This window comes from Cariama cristata, unplaced genomic scaffold (assembly GCF_000690535.1).
Source record: "Cariama cristata isolate BGI_N322 unplaced genomic scaffold, ASM69053v1 scaffold2707, whole genome shotgun sequence".
Classification (NCBI taxonomy): Eukaryota; Metazoa; Chordata; class Aves; order Cariamiformes; family Cariamidae; genus Cariama; species Cariama cristata.
The window spans coordinates 69,857-95,098 of NW_009626942.1; the positions used below are offsets into that span (position 1 = coordinate 69,857).

The 25,242-nt window shown below is 41.7% G+C and overlaps 1 protein-coding gene across 1 annotated transcript in view; it reads right to left on the bottom strand.

The window, feature by feature from the left end:
• Window positions 1-9,325, bottom strand: part of PPM1H (protein phosphatase, Mg2+/Mn2+ dependent, 1H) — a 74,339-nt gene extending 65,014 nt beyond the window's left edge. Inside the window, exons 1-2 of the mRNA XM_009704236.1 lie at window positions 9,225-9,325; window positions 4,347-4,515 (exon numbers count right to left, since the gene is read on the bottom strand). Coding sequence (XP_009702538.1) covers window positions 4,347-4,515; window positions 9,225-9,325 — 270 coding nt within the window. The remainder of the gene's footprint in view (window positions 1-4,346; window positions 4,516-9,224) is intronic.
• Window positions 9,326-25,242: the final 15,917 nt, after the last annotated feature.

Genomic DNA, 25,242 nt, shown 5'->3' on the forward strand with positions numbered 1-25,242 from the left:
AAAATATAATTAAGACATGCAAAGTTTTGGGTCAAGTAATGGATGAGAAATCATGAAAGAAAATGCATATATATCTACATATAATTTGAGCTCAGTTATAGACAAAAAAATGGGCAGCCTTAGCAATATATAGTGATCAATTTGGGACAAATCTTTCAGGTAGAGCTAGACAGCGGTCCCTCATTGCAAACCTTCAGATTTTTTTCTTAAAAGAAGCTAATTCCAAACAGGCAAATAAATCATGTTGCTACTAAAGATTTATTCTGAAAACCACAACCCACCCTGACTACTGTTGTTCCAAATATGAACTACACTGACAAAATGCATTAAAATGCATCTTTAGTTCTCATAAAATCTGAACTGGGTGGGCAATTGCCACCCCATCCTCAGAGAAACGCCTCCTCAAGTTACCGATGATACGTTCAGCTACCTGTGGTAGGCAACCAGCTTTGTGTCACGCAAATCAAATACTCTGACCCATCTTTGTGGCAAAGAAAACTGCAGAATTAATAATTATGTATCCTCACATTACAATGACAATTAATAATGCATCACATTAAGTCCTGCAACCTGACTATGATAATATCCTGGCACAGGATTCCCATTTCACTCATTGATGGTCTTCAGTATTCATCATCAAGGTACTCTGTGGTTAGAGGCATTTAAAAATGGTACCAGTGAAAAAGCTGCACAATTTAAAGTGAATGCTCTCGTATGGGGACAGAGGGCAAACACGATTAATCACGCAGCAGTTGGAGTGGGGTGGGGGGGAAGGGCAGAGAATTAATTTAGGGTTGAATTTTCAGAGTCTTCCCTTTCACTGCTCTGCTCAGTTTATCACCTGCTCTTTCAAGAAGAAAACCGTATCTATGCTCTTTAACAGGTTTCCTTGGATTTTTGCGGGTGTTGAGGCTAAACAAACGTTCAGGTCTCCATCTCCTCATTTCTGGCCCACCACCTCCTTCCTCCCACGCCCCAAAGCTCTGCAGAGCCCACCCACAGAGTCAAGGCCATGACAGAGGCACCCAACCCATGTGGGCAACCTGTGGATCTCCGACTCCAAAGCGCAGGGCTGCATTGATGGGGTTAGCATTAAACAACGATAATCACACAACCTCAGATGCTGCTGCCATTTAAGTTTTACAGACTTCTCAGAAAGCAAGGTAAAAAAAAAGATGGCATGTGGCCTTCTCAAAAATTCTGTGGAAAAAAAGAAAAATCTGAGGACAATGAAATGGACTCTGTAAATCAAGAGAGTTTAAGTTCCAGTTCCTATTTCCCTCACACTCCACACTTTAAAACACTAAAACAAGAACAGAAGAAATCTTTCTTTTCATCGGACAAATACTCAAACTGTCTCCCTCATCCCTTCTTCCTTCAATATTTCTACAAGGTCCTTCACCACTCGGAGAAAATTTCAGGTGGTGTGTTACAGTGGGATTTCCCTATGAGGCACCTACAGTATTCAGCCTCTGGCTTTCTTACTAAATACTTGCCGGGACGATGTTGTACCATTCACTGGAGTGTCTCAAGCCTGTATTTCTACATCCCAGTGATACAGAGTAAGTTGCACCCTCATCAACATTTAACACCAAGTTCATACACTCCTTAAAAAAATATTTGCTAACAATGTTATGTGAGGGCAAAACATAATGTTATATTTCACAGTATAAAAATATGAAACCATAAAAATAAGACATTATAGGAACGTGTACATCTCTTTTTTCCTTTTCAGATGTATTCAACCAGCAAAAAATGTACCAAAGAAAAAAATCCTACTAATTGCTGGTGTAAGACTGCCCTCTAGTAGAAAACTTTCTCCAGAAATATGTTGCCTGTTTTGGGAAAACATATTACAAATTAAAATTCGCAAGTTGTGATCTAATAACATGGTAGAATAGGTTTTACACAGCTAAATAATGAGTGCTATAGCACTTATTCAAGTGTCATGTAGAAAACAGAAGTAAATCTGTAGATAAGAAGAGAACATATAAGGAACACGATAACAAGTAGCGTGAAAACAGTACACTATATTATACAGATCAGCCTGCTCCTCGCTTCAGACATAATGTTCATTTCTGGTCAAAATATGTCAGAAATATGACAGAAAGAACAGAAGATTTGAAATAAAAACGTTGTCTCAAAAAGCTTGAAAGCTGTTTATTCCAAAATCAAGATGAAAGATACAGAATCAAAGTAGGAAATACACTAACGAAGAGAGGAAGAGAAATCAGAAAATTCCCCGAGATACTTCATATAACACAGGGTAACTGGATATTTACTGAGGCTGACAATCATTAAGTTTAAAATGGATAAAAAGAACAGCTTTCAAAAATACACAGTCAGTGTATAAACCCTACCATTATGATACCATAAGAGTATGATGACCGTAATGATGGATACCACCAAGGCTAGTGAAGACATCTTTCCAATAACAAAAAAGTTTTATATCCCTGTATTTTTAATGCAATCTAAACATATTAACTACGTAACATTTGGAAAAAAGTTCCCTCTGAGGAAGATGACTAATGATGCAGTATGGTATATACAACATAGTATGCCGTTTGCTCTTGAGAAGCATTTGATAGTAGTCGAAGCTGGAAGTTAACTGGACTTTGTGAAACAATGCCACAAAGCTTTTTGTGTCCCATGCACGCTCTCAAAATACAAAAATATAGGCAAATTCAGTACAGCTACATTCACCCCCATGCCAGATGCAGAAGCCACTGACCAGCTACCTCACATGGTAGGCCTGGAACTTAAATGTGGTGTTAGACCAAAGCTAGTACCTCTGCACAGCACCAGCACGTGTCTACCCAGGCTGGTGTCTGCACAGGGGTCTTTGCAGTGTGCTGTGTGCATGACACATCAATGCCCATCGCCCAGATGAAGCACGTTGCTGCTTACCTTGATGTGTTTTATATATGTGAATAAGTACTGTGGCCAAATGCTTGCTTCGTTAAACATAATTAATGCATACAAAATTTAAATATAGTCATGGAACCAAGCGTCTACATGAGCCAATAGCAGACACTTGCATGGACTTTCTAGGAAAGACTTTTCAAAATGGAGACTATTAAAACAAATTCTGTTTTGCCTTGCATGACTGTACCCAGAACTCATAGTCCCAGCAAGTACAGGGCACACTACTTTATCCAGAAGTGTGCAAATACGTACTTGAAAAAAAGTCATGACTGTCTGAATACAATGAGGAATATCAGCACATAGGAACCGGGATAGGTGATTTAAGGAAAGATTTGAAAGAGGAAAGAACAAGGCTATTTGCTGGAAAATCTGTTAGAGTCTGAAAATGCTGCAACAACAGTGAAATATGAAACAACAGGAGAAGCAAGAGGTGGGGAGGGACACAGTGCAAGAACACTTGTTGCTCAGGACCCCCATGACCCCTGTAGCCATCCGGTGTACTAAGACATGGGGCTTGGGGAGAGAGACTGAAGCAGACTGCTAATCACAACCTAGTTTAAAACAAAACCAAAAAACCAAAACAGGGTACTTCTAGTTCACTCAAAGTGATAGTTTCCCTATCACTTAGGGAGAACTTGTGTTCTCCCAGCAGCAGAAAGACTGCATATCCACATTGTCCCACTCCAACATTCAGATAAGGTGTTCAGTGTTACACAGCTACATGTCCACATCGAACACGCACTATCAATCATTGCTGGAGCCTGAGCTCATGCTTAAAGAGCAGACGAAGTAATTAGCTGGTCAGGAAACAAGACAGATGAAGAATAGCAGATGATTGCCAGCAGAAAAGTGCATGACGTACATCACTCTCCACACAAAGAGAGGAGCTGTGGTCTGCATAAATCACTGAAGTCAGTGTGTTGGATGACCTTACCCTACCTGTATAAACCAACCTTGCTACACACCATACTGCTTCAGTGAAAAGAACCCAAATGACTGCCTAACCCTTAATAAAACTGTATGACTGTATAAACGGTGACACTGCCATGCCTGCAGTGACAGTCACTGGATAAGTCAACCACAGCCATTAAACTCACAGTATTCTGCACCAGTAAATTTCTCAGGATTGTGTTTTCAGAAATGAAAAAAATAAGAAGGAAAATACAAGGAATATTCCCCTCCCCATCTTTAAATAAAATGTCTTAGATACAAGGAGCATTTTTCAATGCAAGAAATTAAAAAATCAAGTAGTAGAGCTAAGAAAACAATAGTTAAGTGTTCAGTATTTAAGCAGAGATAATTAATAATAGGTAAATGAAAATATATGAAACATTCAGTAAACATCTTTTAGTGTCATATTGCCACATCCTTTTATATTTATTTTGCACTTCTCCACTGACAAGATACAGAAGTCTGCTTACCGAACTGTCTTTCAGCTGGAGACCTTCTCCATTGGGCAGTGATGACCTCCGCTTTGTTGAAAAGTTCTTGTTTGGTGTAGAATTAGTGCCTCCAGCTTTCTTCTTGACAAACAGGACTTCACAGCTGGCTTGATCTTCATTGTGCGTGCTCTTCCCTGCATTTATTACCCTAAGGAAAAAACAAAACAAAAAAAGATAACAAGGGACATGTCCAAGTTAGCAAAGCACAGAAGCCTCCCTCGGTATCTCATATGTGACTCAAGATGTACGGACCCACAGCCCAGAAGCATTGCAAATTACCAACTGAATTAAAATACCTGACTTTCTTACAGACATACATATATATATATACACACACACACATATTCGTACTTGTTTGTTTCCATATACCTACACATGGCATAACGAGCATTTTTCACAGAACTATGTGAATAACAGCAATGGTATCATGAGCATATTTTACCCTTAGGCATACCATACCTTTCTTTAAAGGGACTACTTGATGGTCAAGGCTGATAACACTTCTGCCTCCTAGCTGAAACATGAGATTCCCAGCTGCTTTTCTACCTGCCAGCCTCTCTGCTACAGTGAATAATGAAGGGTGTGCATTCTGTCCAGTTCCAAGTCTTGCACAAACAAAATACCTGCTATCAATCTAAAAAGCTGTTAGTGCTAAAGGAACAGAGAAATATGCAACTGCTATTAAAGGGCATATATTAGAAATGCTGTGACGAAAATACAAAGGAAAGGCTTTGCCTTATATTCCAACATGCAAGTCAAGCTTGCATGTACCACAGCAACACAGAGACGCATACTAAACATACCCCTCTAGTACTGCAGAACAACATACCTCCCCCTCCAAAACAAACAACACAAAAAAACTACTCAAACCCTCACACTTCTGTCCTACCTGCAGCACAGAGATCAGAAGATGTGCACCAAGAGCTGCAGGCATGCAGAAATCAGCACTAAGAGCTCTGTACAAGCTTTGGACAGCCAAGGGTATCCTGAGATTTGCACCACAACTGCTCATCTTCCTTCCGTCAGTGATGAAGCTGAAATAACAGCTATTCCACCACCACCACTTTAAAACCCTAGTCAGAAGTTTGCATTAGCCAAGATACTGTGGTTACTATCACCTGTCTCAGAACAGCCAAGTTCAAACGTGTTTTCCACTTTCTACATGAGAATCTCATCACAAACTGACTAATTTTGCATCAGTTGACACCACGTTCAGTAAGACACATGGTTTGACAGTCCTGGGCTCACATAGGGAAAACCTGTGCAAGCCGGGATCATGTCTTGTTCCAGACAAGCAAAGACACTGCCACTTTGATGCCAGCATGTCTTCCTCCACAAACACTACCTAACCACTCCTCTTCACTACGAGGTTTGAGCCACCTAACAAGTTGACCACTAGTAAGAGACAGCGCTTCCACTGCTGGACAAACACCCAGTTTCACATCAGGTACACAATGTCTTTAAAAACAACTGCTGCCTCCCCAGAAAGTAAAACAGCTTGAAGGCACATCATAATCCTGATGACAAGTTCAAGACATACCTGACTTCTTGATCTCTAATGTTTTCATTACAGTAAAATTTTATGTAACAGGAACACTTGCTGAAGGTTGTTGAAACGAAAAGAAAACAAAAACCAAAGGAAGGCTTGCAGGGGACTCTGCCCCAGCTTGCCTGCTCTTGCAGAAATGCCAGTTCTGTGTCAGCCTTGCTTAAAGGTAATATATCATTTTGATTGTCGAGGAGCAACAGGATCCTGTGACATGCAAATGAGTATTCCTGCCTCTGATTAGAAAAAACAGTCATCTTCTACAAAAATGTGCATCCACTACAATTAACCGCTTTCAGAAACCAAAAGTTTCCTTGCAGTGTCGAATGTCACACACTGCGGTCTGACATCTGTATGCACAATATCACCAGTTATTTACAAGTATTTCTGGTAAATAAACACCAACTGTGGACAAAACTATTTTGTGACACACACACAGAGCAGAGATGAAGCAGCATCTAGTTGCAAGGCACCTGTGAGCAGTTTAACCACTCACCCCCTGTAGTGTTCACCTTTGAGCAATGGGAGATCAAACAGTGAGACTCAAGAAGCTTCCAGTCTGAAAACTTTTCTTGACATTAGGAAAAATGGAAGCATATATTCAGAAATAGGGGGGGAAGCACAAATACCAAAGCATTTAAACTAGCTTACCAACACCCCTTCAGTCTGAAATGCTACAAGCATGATTAAAATACTGCAGAGGCACAGAAAGTGTAGTTTTATCGTATCAGGAGCTAATCAATATTCAGTTTAGCTGATCAGTCTCCTGACTGATGCTGCTGTTTTCAATCCTATTTAAAAAAATAAAAGTGGAAGACTAACAGAGACAAAAGTGACTCCCTACAAAAATCGCTGCCTTCCTACCACTCCGTTCCTTACAAAAATCACTAAAGTATCGGAGCTGCTCTGGTTTCTGAGCTTAGTGGTGGACTTCAGGACTTGTATGGTAGGAGATGTTCTGATGTTTAACAGCACGTTAAGTTGTGCACAATATGGTATCATTTTATGAAGCTCTTGCCAAGAAACTTTGTCAAGGCACTGAATACATGAGAAAGGCTACAAGAACAAAGTGACCTAACAGACCAGCTTGGCGGTCAGCTACCATGAAACACCTGGAGTTGAACCTGCGCACCAAGCACTTTGCTCGAATGGGAAATAGTCAAAAGGAACCTGGCAAGACTGAATAGAGAAGTTGATGCCTAGCACAGAAGCTGGTAAGACCTTCTACTCAGCTTCAAACATCTCTGTCTTTGCTGCCTTTTGAAATCCTTTTCTCTCTGCAGCTTCTTAAATCCCTCCTCAAGGCAACTCTTTCAACCAGCTTTCCAATGCTGATTTCACTGTTGTCTTTCCTCCTTCCTCTCCCAGACTGTAACTTATCAGGACAAAAACCACATCTAAGCTGCTTATACAAGTGACAAAGTAGAACTAACAAGATATTCGTATCTCCAAAAGGTAACTCCTAATTAGACCTCTGAAAATTTCTATGGAAAAATCTACCATGCCTCTCCTTCCACAGGGGAAGTGCCTCAGTTTCCTAAGATTTTTCAGTTCCCCTTCACATCACTTTTTTTGTCTCCCTCAAAAAAAAAGTTATCCTCCAGTAAAGTGAACACAATGAGATGAAGCACTACTGTTTCACACATAATTAAAAAAAACCCCTTCCTCCACCAAAAAAAAATCCCTCCAATCATACATTGATACATACACTTCCATTTTATCATGGATGCAAATAATAATAAAATGCAGAGAAAAGGGAATTAAAAAAAAAGATTGAGGCCTATATAATTCTCTAGCTTTTACTCAGAGACATCTTTTCAAGGGAATTCTTGTTTTTGTTTTCTCTCCCCATAATTCCTCAAGGAACTGTTTGATTACATCCATGCATGATCAACTCCTTTCCACCCCTTCCCACCTCTCCCCCATTAACTATTTATCTCCCATCCAATCTTTTACAAAGTTGAACCCAAATGACATATCTAATGCGGATCAGAAGCTCCTCTTTTTACAGAATTAGATGTCTCTATTGTATCAAACACGTTGCTCCATAATGAACAAATAATCCTAAGGTTTAGTTCACAGTATAGTCGTGCTAGTAAAAATACAACCTGCTTTGCAAACAGCCTGAAGCCTGCACGGTGAGGTGGTGGGGTTTGCTCACACTCAAAGAGGTACTTGCATCAACCTTGATGGACACTTCAGTACTTTACGAGACTAACGTCCTCAGCTAAAAGCAAACCTTCCAGATAGGAGCCAGCTAGTTCGTTTGGCTCACAATTAGCATTCTGCTGGTATCTCGCGAGACCTCAAATCCCATCCGACTGAACGGAAATGTAGGTCACACTGTGCTTTTTTCTGTTCTTCATTCAACAAGCAGAGCTCTCAAACTCCTGTGCCAAGGTCACCGATTATAAAATCCTAAGTTTATCTCAAAAGAAACAAAACAGACCAGTTGAACAAATCCAATACAGGTTTGATAATAGTTTCCCGACCAAATTAAAAAACCCCCAAACCAAAAAACCAGCTCAAGTCTTTTGAAGCATTCCTATTCAGCCCTCTATTTTTCACATCGATATCAGTACATATACTCTCTGGTTGTTTTACTCCTCCCTGCACCCTGCTCTGTGAGATTACATTAAGTTGTATTTGCTTCAACAAAAGTTCCAAGCTGTGCTGTAGGAGAAGAGTTTTACTCAGGTCTAGATCTCAAATTCTGAAAAAAAAAATAGATTCTGAAAAAATTTCTGAAAAAAATTAGTCATCCAAGTACCTGTATTTTTTAAACTCACAAGTCTAGCAAAAGCTTGTATGTAACACACCTACATAAAAAAAATGGGTAAAGGCAAAGAGCTCAGCAGAAATTCTGAACAATGCTCGGCAAACGCAGTGTGCACAAAAAATGCTTTTTGAAATGTAAGGACTAGAAGAGCTACAAGAGCTTGGGGAGTTACACTGCCGCTGCAGAAGTGTGGGACCTGGCTGCACGCACACTCTAGACCTGCCTGAGCTAAGAAATAAAACCTGTAAGCAGGGAGCCTGACCTACCCTCTCAGTTTAGTTGAGCTGTGGGGTAACCGACAGCCACCTGCAACCACCCCAAGTCCGATCTGCTTCTCCCTCACCAAGGCAAAGTTCCTTCCCACAGTAGTAGAGAGCACCCCCAGCTCCACTACGTCTGTAAGACCTCCTGCGACGGCCAAGAGATCCTACTCGAGCAAAGGTCTGAGCAGCTCATACCACATAGGTTAAGGCTGAGGCTGTGCGTGTTATCTGTGCAGCGCACAGGGTCTCACCCTGGAACACCAACATACCTGCGAGTGTTTCTAAAAAGAAAAGCGCTGCAGAGAAAGGGAGGAGACGCATCAACTTGCATTTGTCGTTGAGGCAGTGGCTGTGCCAGGCAGGAAGCCATCCCGGCAGGAAAGGTCAGCTGAAAGTGGAAGAGGCTGCGTGCAAGAGCACAAAACCAGCTTGCAAGGGCCCTAACGCTTCTGATAAAGCAACAGTAAGCAAAGCCATAACCAAAAGACCAGTTGATCTCCCAAGTTGCCGCTTTCTTAGATATCTTACAAAAAGATGCTGTCAAATGCTTCTCTCTGTAAATGCAAAGAAAACACTCCAACTCTGCTCAAAAAGTGGAAAGTCCCATAAGAAATTACAAATATCTATTAAGAAAAGCCCTGCAAACAAGTTATCTGCTTCAAAATAATCCATGCCTTTCCAAAAATAAAATAAAAAAATTTCAATCACCGAAATAAAATTTTTCTCCTAACCATGTCTTTATCATTCTTCCTCAAGAAAATTTTTTAACTCCGTTATTTATCTAATTAGCTGACCTATAATCTTAAATATTTATTAAACTAGACAACTTTGAACATGCGCCTTGTTTCTCCATTATCAGTTTTCAGGTTACGAACAATACCAAGGAGTAATACAGCTCATTGGGGAAGTAAACAACTCCTTTCCTAGGAAATGCTGGTTGTATTCAATAATCACAAGAATTAAACAATGACAACCAAGGGCTGTTGTTGAGGTGCTTTATTTATTTACTGTGGATAAAAGTGACTTTCTACCATTCTGGCATATACAAGTTTCTGAAATAAATACATTAACACCCTTCCTGCTGTTCACAAGGTGAAAAGAGGATAATGGCAAAATTTCACCTCCCATCCCCCCAAAAAAATTCCAACCAAAAAAACTCCAGTGCAGTTGCCTTACATACTTGGAGGAAAACATAGCCCACAACAAAAGGTTAAAGCAGATTCTATGAGGCGAGGTGAAGGAGCATTGCTTGCAAGATGTCCTGCAAGATGTCTTTACCTGAGGAACCTGCTCTCGTTTGATCCACAGAAACTTTAATTTGTTAACCCCAGGCAGATGCAAAAGCTCTTCATCTCCTCCTTAAGGGTTAGGAAAAAGGAGGTAGAAAAAAGCGGATATATCCACAGGCACTTTGCTGTTTATTGGGACTTACAATTTAAGGCTGGGGGTTCAGAATAGCAGAGGGCACCTGTAATTGTTTTGACGCTGAATAAATCAATTCACTGGGCAGCACAGAGCCCTCCTCTCCCCACCAGCCTGGCAGGCTCCAGGAGCCGCAGCCAGCCTCCCTCCTCGTTCCAGCTGCGGTACCCCGCAACCCGGAGTAGGACACCAGCTTCCACCCAGCCCAGGAACACAGAAGTAACCCAGATGAATGAATACCTCACCTATAGACAACGGACAATACGTTCCTCCAGTTTTGTGTTATAATTTCAACTATCTTAATGATGATTAGAGAGACACCATAAAGAAACCCTTTCATACAAGTATTGCTGGCTTTTCTCCCTCCCCCTCCCCCTTTTTTTTTCCCCCTTAATGGATTAGCATCTGAATAGATGCCACTGCCTTTTTCTGTGACATCTCATTTATAGTCTTAGATTTCCAGGTAGGTGGCTGTTTCCCCCCCTTCACCCACACAAGATTTATTTCTGCACCAGGAATTGACTTGAAAGAGATTTCCTCCTTGCTCTCATTCTCCCGCAGATGAAAGGCAGCTTTTCAAGCAGCCTAAACAGTTTCATTCATTCACTACTGTAACTGTCACATTGCTCCGATCAAAACCAAAACACCCACTAGTATTGTCCACTGTGGGCAGAAACTGAAGCCATCTCTGAATCGGTTCTCTAAATCCACAGGGCTGAATAAAACCTTCATTTTATTAACCAAGGAAGAAGTGAATGTTCAGCCATAAAGATGAGTCTTGCAACGATCCCACGTGAAAATACGGTTTCTCCTACCAGCAATCACACTGGTACGTGTACTGGGCCAAGTTCACTTTAGGATCCAGCTAGAAGCTCCTAACACCTGCCAAAATGATACGGACTAAATACAGGATTAAAATAGGCAAGGTCCGAAAGTGGAATACTGTTTATGCTGGAAATTTAAAATACATTAAAGAAGACAAAAACAATGCAAGAAAAAGTTTTAAAAATTTCTGCCTCAAGTTCAGTGTAAATGAATATAACTCATAACACAGCTTGTCTTTGGACTGAAGTCAATGACACTTTGGAAGGGAAGTCCACTCTGATGTTATTTGTATGGACTTCCCAAAATGTTACCGTGTGGCACATCATCCAGCTACGCTTTCCCAAAAAGATCAAATAGTTAGCAACTACAAGGAACAAGACAGCTGTAGGTCACAGTAACGGAGCAAGCTCTGCGATCACAACACAAGGATGAGCAGCTCTTTTGGATAATCAGCGTGCAGGTATTACATGAGAAAAGCAATGGACAGAGAGCCCAGAAGCAGATGTTGAGCCAGACCGGTGGGACACAAATGTGGTTAAGCATGGTCTCACTTCAGGGCTGAGCAATACCGATTCCCAAATTCTCCTTCCTCCCTCCTTCTAGCTATCAGCACGGCGTCAGAAGAGCTTGCAAAAGTAAAGATGAACTGGACGCTGTAAGGGAACCACCATTTCTTTCCCACAAAGCACAGTGAAATTGCAGAGCGCACCAGGTCAGGCTGCTCATCGTCCTATTTAAAGTAACTTTGTCTGACTGTCTGTCAAAGCTTGCTGAAAAAACTAAGCAAGATACCCAGAAGATAATGAGGACAAAAAAACCTTTGTGTTGACCAGTGTCCTTCTAGTCCAATTTCCACTAACATACTGTCTTACACCTTTCTCTTCCCCTCCTTAATAGGTAAATTTTCAAATCCTGCTGATCTGGGAAAAATGGGTCTGAATTTATTTCCATGGTATACAGAAGGAAGTTGCCTTGGAAGTTCTTCAGAAGATGCTTGTTAGATGAAGAGGGCATATTCAGTCTGGTGAAGTCAGCCTTCAGATGAGTATATTTGCACAAAAACATTAAGATTTTCATGCATCACTAGATTTTCCTAGATTTTTGTTGTTGACAAGGCAAAGAATGCTTATCAGATTTGGTTGGTGTGACAAGTTTAGAGCTTCAAATTGAAGCAGAAAGCATTAAAAACCAAAACAGGTGTGAAAAGAAAAGGAACCTTTCTACAGGAATATACTTCATCATGGTTCCTTAGCCTGTGAATAGTCCTTTGATTTCACTTTACACATTAGGACTCACAACTCTTGAAACTGGGGCAGCTGGTTCAATCTTAATAAAACACACTATGCACATCATGATAGTGACTTTTCTTTCTTTTGTTCCCGGCCATTTGATCACAGGTGGGACTTTGCTGCCTTAGCCTTGGAGGGTGATTCTGAAAGTTCACTGATGAGTAATAGTTGGCTTTTGACTGCACACTAAGAAAAACATCTATGGATAGTATTTTTGAGCTGTTTTTAGACAAGAAACATCTTGGGACCTATCCTTGAGCTTGCACTCAAGACAAAAACCCCAGTTCTGCCATTCTTTTCCCTCTAACACATGGGAAAACTAGCCATTTCCATGCTTCTTCCCACGAGTTGTACAGCTCCTTGTGCATGTGAAGCTGAAGATAGTCTTGATCAGATGAAGCTAAAGATGATAGCCTTGACCACCAGCACCCCTCATAAAGGGGACACAGAGACACACAAGTCTGATAGAAGAAAGAATGGCTGAATATAAGGTCCAGTTGTCCCCACAGTTATGTGACAAATACACAAATCGCCCCAGTTAAAATGAAAGGGCAGGGAGAACAGCCTGCCCCTAATCTCCACAGCAAGGGGCACCCGGGCCTCAGAAATACTCACTTTGCCTATGAGCTCCGCACTATTACTACTACACCAACTACTACTACCACTACACAAAAAACCCAACCAAATGCTCAATTTGAATTAAAATATTTTAGTTTTGCTGTAGACTCATAAATGAGGGTTTGCACATGGCAAGGATGCACAAAGAAAACAAAATGCCACTTTCTGGCCTCCTCAATTTCCTTTCCAAAGTTCTACTTTTGAAAGCACACCCAAAGTAAACCATTTCTTCCTTAGAACAATGCCAATTATATGCAAAAAAGAAACCCCAACAAATAAAAACTTAAAATGAAGCAAGTTATGTGTTTAAAGTACTTCAGTAAATCCCACACCATTAGGCTATGATGCCGTAGACTACAGTCTCAGCTCTCTCAGGGTTAAGAGAAATCAAGATAAATGGCTTATGAAAAACTGGTCCAAGCTTTAAAAAAATTATCTCTCATATTTAGCATGTGTGAAAGTTAACCACAAGAGTTCAGCAGTGACGGTACTAATCCCTTTTATACAGCTGTCAACTTAAATTAGCCCCAAGCTAATCTTTCCAAGTGTGACAGAGCGCGTACACATTTCTACAGATAAGCACTAATGCCTTATTCACAATATCCCTCTACTGCAGCAGGTATTGTGAAGCTGCTATAACCTGAAAGAAGTCAATCTGCTAATCTATTCTTAAAAAGTCATTATAGCAAACTGTGTATGTATGAAAGCACACATAAGCAAGGCAAGGAAAAAAAAAGAAGAAAAAAAGGAAACGTTACATACAGCTTTATTACCAAGAATCCACAAGTAGAAAATTAATTCAAAGCCACTCATATATTGGTAATTTTTAAGAATAGCTTAAAGAAAAACTACACCCTGCTGCTGCAGTTTTACATCCTTCACTTTTCCTCTGGGAGAACATTAAATGGCAGATCTGCAGGAAGGGGCCACCTGTGAAAAACACTACGATGACTCTTTGCCATAGAAATGTGCCTCAAAACCCAGTCTTCTACTTCTATTATTAAAATTACTTTCCTAGACCTCATCTTTGAAGCTGTTAAAATATAAGCTAAATGCAAGCCAATGAAATCAGAGCAATCCTGAGCCTGAAAAAAAAAAAACCATAGAAACGTGCCTCAAAACCCAGTCTTCTATTATTAAAATTACTTTCCTAGACCTCATCTTTGAAGCTGTTAAAATATAAGCTAAATGCAAGCCAATGAAATCAGAGCAATCCTGAGCCTGAAAAAAAAAAAAAAAAAGTTGCAGGAAAGTGGCAGGTACCTGAATCTTGATAGATCTTGATCCATCAATACATTTGTGTAGCGTTCATTCATTCTGCATGGGAGTAAGAGCCAACTCCAAAATTAGCTTTCCCAAATTTAAGGTATTAAAAAGTCACAGTATTTAATGCAAAACAGGATTAAGAAAACATTGCAGTACTTTTATGTATATTTTACATACATATACACGCACATCCCTGTACAAAAACCTACGGTATTTCTCAGGCAAGCTATTCAAAGTTCAGTTAAATTATTATGTCATTGAAAACATCTATTTTTCATGTAATATAGGTCCAAGTGCTTAGTATCTTTGCTTGGTTGTTCAGGCATCACAGATGCAGTGATCATTTGGAGACAAAGTCAACATAGGGACCCTGGTAAAACCAGGGCCAGTAAAAAGAAGAATCATGGCCAAACACAGAATTTCTACCCGAGAGCAGGCATATAGCAGTGAGCAATCCAGTGCCTGCCTACGCACATGCATAGGGCTTGGAGATAAGGGTGTCCTTTCCAGCTCCGTCTGCTACTTTCATCCAGAGAGAAGGAACATACTCAAGCTCTGGGGTCTGCACACCCCCTATGACCACCGTATGCCACAACACGGCTTAGGGGTGTGCTGCAACCATCCCGCTGTGCCTCAGACGGCACCAACGTGAGCACTGGGCAGGCACCGGCGCTGAACCTCAGGGCAAATTGTCCCCAGAGGCTCCTGTTGTCCTTGCAGGGGGGGTGGGACGAAGATGCGTACCTCCACCCAAGAGCAGAGGAGGCACAGCAAGGTTAAGGAGCAGTTTTGGAAGGTGCAATACCAGAGAATCACAGAACAGTTGAGGCTGGGAAAGACCTCTAGAAGTCATGTGGTGGCATCATGCTGAAGCAGGGTCACCTAAAGCACGCTGCCCAGGACCATGTCCAGATGGGAACGCAGAAGGAGCAAAGCGGCAGAGACCTGCCTTACCCGCTGTGTGCACAGGATCTGGCACTGCCGCCTTGGGAAGCCTGAAACGCGGAACGGTTCCAAGTTGGGACCCAGCTCTGCTCTGAATGGGAGCGGGAGCAGCTGCACAGCTACAACCAGTCATACTTCTCCAGCACTACTGCTGGGCTGCAGATCTGCCTCCATTATCAATCTTACCCCTTCCAAAGTCAAAAACAAAAGCTCCACTGCCTCCTATGAAACCTCAATCCAAGTCTTCACTTGCAAATGCATCCAGGCACACCAAAAAACCTACAGACTGGCAAGTACTTAGCACAAACATAGTAAGCAGGGCCAACATCAAATATTTTAAGAGCAGCTATAACTAAGGAGAGTCAATAGCATCCAGAGAGGCCCACGGGAGATGGGATAGCCCAGCACAAACAGACCTAAGCAGCATCGACGGGATGGGTCCTGCGTGGCACCATCAAAGGCACTCACAATCCCAGAGAGGTCTCATCAAGAACAGAGTCAACACCAGAACTGACTACTCTAACTTGTACGTAACCCTCCCCATTCCTCTCAGACCACTGGGAAATTAAAATCGTGTCAAGATCTGTAAAAATATGTATCAGGAAATAATAAAGTATTAGTGCGTCCCTGCATCCTGCTACACCAAGGAACAACTTGTTTTCAGAAATTATAATTGCAGTTGCACAAATGCGAAATATGCACTAAGGCACTGACTGGAACTGGAAGTTTGAATTTATTAACCCTTTGACAAGACTGTAAATAAACATTAAGCAAAGCTGCATGCAGACTGAAAAGAAAGCCCTGTAGAATTCAGCAGTTGAACAATTTGGAAAATTAGCAAGACAGCCAACTTCTTGGGCAAAGGATGAAAGGTGAACTTTCACAAGTATCCCCTCTCTTGGCTCTCCCCATGTAAGCAACCTCCACCTTCACATGCCAGTGTGCTACCCCACAGGGACACCTGTGCAGCACAATTATTACTTTTTTTAAACCCGGATCAACGTATTGCCACAGCAAGACTGAAGAGACAATATAGAGGGAAAAATCGCAGATTATAGGGAGGACAGGATCTGCTTTAACTAACATTTCTAAAAAAAAAGTTATGAAGTTGAATCTTACAAGTCTAGGAAGCTAGCAATGAGAAAAGAGACAGTGCAGCACAGCTTAGTGCTACGTAACTGAGGACATCAGATACTGATGTGTCTCTTTCTTGGGAAAATCCACTCAGGTTTGCCTTTGGCTTCAAGAAGTCAAGCCCAGAGCACCTTCACCTTGGCACTTGCACTGGCTCTGCATTGAGAAGACAAGTACTTTTAATCTTCTTAAGTGTCTACATGTGTCTAGTCACCTAGATGTGACTGCTGCTAGAAGTATGGTCCCCAGAGGTGAGATCTAGTCCATGGTGCAGACAGCTGAGTCTGAGCTAATCACTCAGACTTTATAAGCAAAGAGAAAGACGGCATTTGGGGGCATGATTCATCTGACCTATTTTAGTTGTTTACATTAGCATGAAATGTCTGTTCCTCTTTATGGACAATAAAGCTGAGCCTAGACACTTAGACAGCAGGTTGTCAGCATGCGGTCAGATGATTCCCACCTTAGGGGCCTGAGCTTATGAGGGTGAAGGGAGAAAAAGCAAACAAACAAAACCAAACCAACAAAAAAGCCCACCAACTTCTCTCTCAATAGGTTTTCTTGCTATTTGAAACACATTTTCCTCAAAAAGCATCTTTGGTTTAGAAGTCCTTTGGTATGACTAATAATGCCACCCAGTGCAGAGAACAAAGGTTGAAGGGGAAGTAGAAGAAACAGAATTAAATGCAGCAAAAATGATTTTTAAAATAAAGGCCAAGGACAGATTATCAGGTGCCTGAAATTTGGCATTATAGCTCCTGATGTGACAAGCAAATTTGGCATAGTGCAGCAATTTAAATGCATCCAAAACAGCTGGTGGGATTCTCAGACACAAAAGGAGATAATTGTCAACCTTATTCACAGCAATTAAATCTGTATAGGCTAAAATAGGATCTATTGTTCCCCCAAAATACTGGGATTGGAGCCAGAAGTAACTTCAGTGGAGCAGAAAGTTGGCAGTTTGGAAAGGGGTTGAAAACTGCCTAATTCTCTAGTATAACAGAGAAAAAAACCCAACCCGCAGCCAGAGACCAAAGACAAGTTCAGAGATTTTTTTTTTACCGAAAACCAATTTCTCCTCTTCTGAAAGTAGCAGGGAGACATCAGAAATTCGTATTGAAACAGATGTCAACATAGACTTATCTCAGTGTGTACTCCACACAAACGGAAGTGTATCCAGTAATTTCTTCTGCTGACTGAAAAGAAGAAAGCTCGAGATTATTATTGCTATATTTAGACACTTGCACACTACCCGGATATGTTCCTTTGGAGTCATCTGAGCACATGATATTTAGACAGGCACAAGAAAGCCAGATAACTGGCCAACACTGCCACTAGAGAAACAATCGTTAATCTGCTCTCAATTCAAAACGATCAACAAGTGGCAGCAAGGGATTTGCAAAGCATTTGCCAAGGACAAAATACCTCCAGAGCAGCATCAAGAGACAGCTGTTAGACTGGGAACAGCCACAATTTCCAGGCGCCAGGATCTTCAAAGCGATGCACAGGCTGTCCCGCATTCATCACCATGTCCCAAGGAGACCAGCGTTCATGCTAGCTGAGGTGAGGGCAGTACAGGCAGCACGCCAGAACTCTGTTTTCACGGCAGGGGGAAATCCCTCTAACCGATCTGAGAACATGCCTCTCTCCTGACTGAAAACCTGCAAAATCCAGACCACGGGCAGGCCAGAACTTGGGGCTGTGACCAGAAGTCTTCTGCTTGGTAAGCCTGCACGCAGCTTCCACCCACTCCTTTACAGAAAGTACGTTTCAGAAAGTACGTTTACAGACAGCACGGCACTGTCTTGGTGATGGCAGGGTGAGAGCCCAGTCCTTTCTGAGCACTACCCTTTTGGATTGCAGAGACACCAGCAGAGATGCTTGAAGCACCTTTTGACCTTGGGCAGCTCTGCGCCCTGGTTGTTGCCAGCCTGGTGCCAGCAGGCATTCTCCTGGCTGCTGCTCGGCTCTGCAGGAGCACTCCCTGTGCTGCACCCGAGCTCCCTCCCCAGGGACTTCCAGCACTAAGGTCTCCACGTAATTAGCGATCTAGTCTAAAGGATTCTTCAAGCCTATTAGCTAAACCAAACCTGATAAAGCCTAACTCTGCCTCACATTCTCCAGGTCCCTGGCAAGTTCTTCAGGGTTCACGCACATTCCTCCTGAGCTCTTTTCACCACTAGATAAAACTGCAATGTTACGTCAAGTCTTTTTTTTTCTTTTTTTCTTTAAACTTACTCTGTCTCAGGTTCCTCTGCTCCTGCCAGGCCCCTTGGTTAAAGGGGATATGCTGTGGTGAGGCCACATCCTCTCCACCAGTCCTCAGGATGGCATCATGCTTTCTGATCCAATTCTTCAACCTTCTCTAGCTGGTTCTCGTCTCACCACCAAAAAACTTGTTTCTCATTTCTCATTACTAGGAACTTTCTATTCCTGCACTGCCCTCCTTGAAGGGAAGCTGAAGGAGATCTTTCCTACTTTCAGCCAACACTGCCCAAAGATATCGCCACTAAAAGAAAGAAAAATAAAAACTGCCAGTCATGTAGTTTAATAGCCATCAGTAAGCAGAAACTTCATAGCAAACCAATATACACATTACTCTTCAACTGATTCTCAAAACTATCCCCCAGCTCTGCAAGACTGTCTCCTAATGTAAGACAATAGAGCAGCTTAAAATGTGTTACGACTTGCCTTCAAATTTTTTAATGCATTGTACAATTCAGTAGAATGATACAACATCCAACAGCTTTTACATATACAGCTAACGAAACCTGGAAGCACCTACAATGTAAGAGAACAAAAAGAAAGAAAATAGTATTTAAAGCATGAGAAATAGCAGCTTAATAAAAAAAAAATCTTTATGTAATACTGCATCTATGTATAACCAGTAAGTTGTATTGCATCTTATACACAAATATACAAACAGATAAATAAAAATATCTTTAAAATAACTAGTCAAGCAGCCAGAACCTTCCATCTTTACATTGCAATTCTCACTTCCAACGAGAACATTACATTAATATAATTTTCCTTCCCTTTACCCATCAACCAGCTGAGAATACCCACCTTTTCCCATCAGAGTGTGTGTGTTGGGGAAATATTTCAATTGAGAAAAAGGAGAACCTTTACTCCATAGACCCAAATAGCCACAAAAGATGACCACACCACCTACTGTACAAGTTTAAATAGTGGTTTTGGAACCAGTTAAATCATCATACTTCCTTTATCTCCGTCTCCTTTGGAGACACACACACACATATATAGACACCCCCACCACCCACGCACACGCATGCATTTTAAACAGGGATAAATTTATCTGGTTAGGACATATTTTATTTACCATGCAAAGATTAAAAAATCCAATCTCTGCAGTTCTCACAGTGTTGAAATAAAATGCCCCTCAGAATACAGCAATAATCAGCACTGCAATTAGAAAAGAAAGATTTAAAACACACGAGTCCTCCTCTACCAGGAAGGAAAAAAAAAGCAAGCAAAAAATTTCCCATTCCTCCGATTCCATCACTGATTATATCAGTAAGTACAAAATTCAACCTTACAAAGAAAAGGTTTTGAGTAATGCGTTTCTGAACAGAAGAAATAGGTCCTTCCGTGGCTGACGAATGGACGGTGGTTGCAGCAGGGGCAAAGGCGTCTCCTGCCGCACTACCTGCTGTTACCTGCCTTCCTCCTTTAATGTATAAATTAAAAATTGTGTGGCCTTATGGTGTCAAACAAAGGAAAGAAGTGCACCTGAAAGAGGAGTGTTAACTGCCTTCCTCCAGAGCAGCGTTAAGCACTCAGGGGTGCGCAGGCTGCCCATTTGGGTCTGCGGCAGACAATGGCAGCGACTATGTCCTTCTGCTCTGGGGATAGTGGTGCCAAGGGGAAAAGGAAGGATGCCAACCTTCAATCTGACAGCCCCGTGGTCCTTATAATCGGCTTCCATGTATAAACTGGAATTAAAAAAAAAAATTAAAAAAGAAAATCAATTTCTAGAGCATCTTCAGAACTGCCTCAGCAGAGCTCTGCTGTCCCTCATTTCTCAGGACTCTGAGGTACGATTTTGGAGTAGACAGCAGGGAGCTGGTAGAGCGATTATGCACCTTACTAATAGTAGAATATTTTACAAAGGAACATTACTCTTCTGCTCTACTCCTGGGACCAGACACCTCCAAGTAAATGCCAAAAGAATTGCCCGCTTCCTGCTCAATGGCCTTCTAGTGTACTTGACAGTTGCTCCCATCTCAGTTAATCATATTTTATCACTTGAGCTTAGATAAATACAGCTCCCCCATATATGACTCCTTCCCTTCTTCTGAAGGTTATTTTGGCTGGCACTTCTTGTCTTTTATGAAGAAAAGGGTTTTTTTTCCAGGAGCTTGGATGTTGAAGGGGAATTGCCAGTCTTTTTTGGTTTTGCAAGCAGTATTTCTGCTTAAGAAAGCATGGTTTCTCAATTACAGCAAAAAAATGGAAGTACTAAAATTATTTAATCCTCTTATTTCCACATGCAAGAAACTTTGCATGGTCTTCTGGATTTACTGTACTTTTTAGACCATAACTACCCATGGAACGTATATTACACTTCTGCCATAAAGATATCAATGCAAGGCCAGAGGACTGACTAACCAACAAGCATCCCATCTTTCCCCTTTATATACATATGCAGAAACTTCACTGCACTCTATTTTCTTACCTCTATGACAACAGTCCTACTTGCCCCATCCCTGATTTATCTCCTGCCTAGCAGCACAAACTAAATGACGTGAAAGAAAAAAAAAAATAAATCTAAATGCCTAATTAAAATTATCAAACATTCCACTTGGTAGTTGGCATCGTTGTATATCATATCTTTTTGCATTTCATTCATCAGATAATACAGCTTTGGTATAATGTGCTGTGAAGCACAGCAACTAATATCCTCTTAGGATCTGGCATACTTTGAATGTGACCCAAACATTTAAGTCAACATTTTCTCTAGAGATGAAACTTAGTGTCCAATTAACATTTTGAATAGCCTCAATAACTACTGCAAAGAACACTACAGCAATAACTGTATTTATTAGGCTTCTGTGCTTCAAGCATATTTATCTGCCTATGACTCCACAGCAGCCTTTAAATATCATGATAAAAAAATTAAACAAGAACACTCTTACAGTTAATTCTCAACAGTAAACAGGCTTTCAAAAACATCCTTGGTTAAGGTAAGACTGATGATTTTTACTCTATACTAACACAGAAATTCATTGTTTGGACATGGGAACAATACTACTCAAATTGTTTATTCACCTCGGGCTTCATCCTTTACAAACTGTCTTCAAAACCCGAAGAGAGTTATCTTCTGTAACAAAGGCAGTATCACTTTATTAGCAGCAGTACCACTTTATTAACAGCACAGCAAAGCACAGAGACAAGGATCATAAGCAGCTTATTTGCTTTAAGAATATTCCCTGCATCACCACCTCTCGGTAGGCATTTATGAGAGTCAATGGGTTATAATACAGCCAAACGAACATTCAGTTTGGGGGGCTGCTTTGCATAGCATTTAGGTACACGCCACAAGCTGAACACTCCTCAACTCGATCTATTTCAAGTCTCCAAAAAACACTGAGACTTTACTAAGCTTATCTACCTGAAGAATTGCTCTTTGGAAAATAAGGTGACCACCTTTGCTTTCAATGTATTTTATGATGCCTGTTTGATCAACGAAAGGACTATTTCTGTCACCTTGCGAGGAGACCGACTATCCATCTTGTCAAGTGAAGGGGTGGGCATACTTTCAAGCACTCTCACTTCAGTCAGAAGTTAATGGAAACAAGCAACAGCTCAGAGACACGTACAGAGCCTGAGTCATCTCTGCGCTGTGCTAATTCCTCACCTTTCAGGAACTCTGATACTCGCAGCTCTTCGTGTCTTTAAAAGCAAGTCAAAAACTGCACAGAAGTCTGAAATAGCCTAGTGGGACAAAAAGTTTTTCTTTCCAGGCCTGGCAGATTTCAAGAATAATGAAATTTCCAAGCCTTTGGGAGCTAAATAAAAATAATAAACCCCCACAAACTGGCATGAGCAATTCTATAAAAACAGATGCACAAAAAAAATGTATATAAACAAAACCAGAAGTAAAATGTTTCCCTTCTCCTATTGTAGCTTATTGGTCTCTACCTCCCAGCAACGCAGGCCTATAGTCTACAATATATTCACTGTGCTTCGACTAGTGCAGGTTGCAGTGACACAGGCAAGTCTCCTGCTCATTAGAATAATCCAATTTATTCCCCATTTCAGAATATAACCCAACTACCTCTCACGTATACAATCAGAGCGTGGCTTCATTTATGTTTACTGCTGAGAGAAGGTGGTGAACACCAGAGGACACAGCTTCCAAGCCCAGCCGACACCAAGACCACCCGTCGCGGCGTGAGGCTCCCGTGCCCAGTTCCCCATCAGCTTTGCTGGGGCACCACAGACGAGCTGTGCTGATGGCACACACATCTACAGGGCTTTCCACCGGTTAACAAAAACTTCCCACTCAGCTACAAGGCAGCAGAACATACGCAAGTCCAGTTTGCTACAGTAAAACCGGTCTCTAAACAGCTTTCTGATATAAACCTAGCTCAGTAAGGAGGACAAACAGCGTGAGGAACACGACCCTGGGGAGAGGAAAGCGACAGATGAATGGATCTGATAACACATTAAGCAAGCGGAAGGAGAGAAAGTTAGAAAGTTGTAGGTTTGTTGACTGACAGAATGAACGCCCAACCTCCAAAGGGTCCCTAGTACCCATTTCGGACTTATTTCTGCAAGAAACTGGAAGATCAACTTAAAGTAAACCTGGGAAAACAAGTGCTCTTCCTGGGTGCAGTTCCACATCCCCAAGACGTGAACCGAGCTGACCGCTTCCCCCATCCCTCCAAACAGGGAGCTCATACGCCGCTCCCCGGGAAGGACACGTGGTTGGTTTACATAGCACCTCTCACCCTCTTCACCGCTGGCTTTCAGCTGCAGCAGTTAAGCCAAGGGAAGAAAGAACTACAGCAAACTTTTTCAATATCCAGCGCTCTCTGCATACCCGGGACAAATTGCAGTGCAGCAGAAACCAGTATCAGCACTATTTTTAAAAAAGGAAAAGCTAGCTCCAACTCAGCATCTCATTTATTAGGAGATCACAGATGTTCTTAACATACATTGGCAAAGCAGGATAAAATCAGCAAAATGCACATGCATTTGCAACCAGCACTGCACTGAAAAAGGCAACACCGTTTTTTATGTCGTATCAGTCCAGCCCACAGAGGTTTACCAATCACAACCTCCAATCGCACTGAACATATTGGTTGCCTTAGGCAACTGCCTTTTTTGCCTCAGCAGCAGAGATAACCCAGGTATTGAATCAGACAAACTGTAATTTTTGGTCAATAAAAGCCCATGTCAGGCTTTTATCCTCCCATCAAATCAAGAAATAACTATGTTGAACCAAAGGCTCAGAGTTCAGCTCAAGCAATAAGCCCTCGCACAGCCAGTCTTGCGAACCCGCCCCATCAACCGAGCAAACAGGCGGCTGAGCCTTGGCTGCCCTCCGATCGTCTTCACCATCTTCTCCGCCGGGGTCCACTGCTCCTGCCGACCCTCCACAACCCCCTCCAGCCCTCTGCCTGCTCGCTCCCAGCCAAACCAACCTCCTCCTCCTGTGACCGATGCCAAACCGCCAGCCAACACGGCCCAGCCACAGACATCACGCCATCCTGATGAATGTTATAGAAGACTTAATCTGGTGGAGAGCACAAGCAGGCAGCTCAAAGCAGGCTGTCTTAAAACTACATCAGCCAGACACACCAGTTTTTCTGGAGGAGATGCCTGAAAGCTTTTCCCTCACCCCCCAAAGCACGAAGCAGCACAATGCAAGCGCAACGCTAGGTCAGGTTCAGAAACCTGCCCCTGTTCCCAGCCCCCTCAAGCGCTGACTGTGAGGTTTTGAGAAAATTGCTTCCACTCAGGACAAAGTTCCAATTTATAATCTTGGTAAAAATGGGCAAAAACTGGATCACTAGGCTCTAGAATAAGCCAGCCACGATAAGAGTCTCACTCCCAGGCAGGATTCTTAAGACCTTTAAGTAGAAGCATCAGCAGACCAAACACAAAAAAGTCTCCTTCCCATCACCTGGAAATTCACTCTAAGATAACATAACAGATTGCCATTTTTCTGTCTTTGTCTTTTTGGACAGTAATGTTTGTAGGTATCACAGGAAGAGGGAATTAAGGAAGAAGTGGTTTAAAACTGTTGTTCCTCCTTGAAGTTCCGCCATAATGTGGTTTCAGGAGGTGAAACTACAACTTCCATGTATTGTCTCAACAGTTATTTCTCTACAGCTGCACTCAGTAGCAGAAAGCATCTGTGTTGTTCTGGTGAGATCTCAGGATGTAAGAAGGTGAACTAGGATGTTCATAATGTTAACTCAGTGTCTCATCAAAGACTCCAAGAGCAGAGAGAGGCATGAAGAAAAAGAAACTAAAGACGATACAAAAGAAAAGGATGCTCCAGATTTGGGTTGGGTTATACGTGAATTTTTTTATTTTTTTTTTAATTTTTATTTTGATACAAAAGAAAAGGATGCTCTAGATTTGGGTTGGGTTATACCTGAATTTTTTTATTTTTTTTAAAAAATTTTTATTTTTTTTAAAGCTGAAACTTAAGGCTCAGGTTTGTTGTACTCTGTCCTGATTCCTATCCTATCTCCCACCTTACAGTCCACAAAAAATGGAGTGCGTGCTAGTACCTCAACTGTTGTGGTTCACA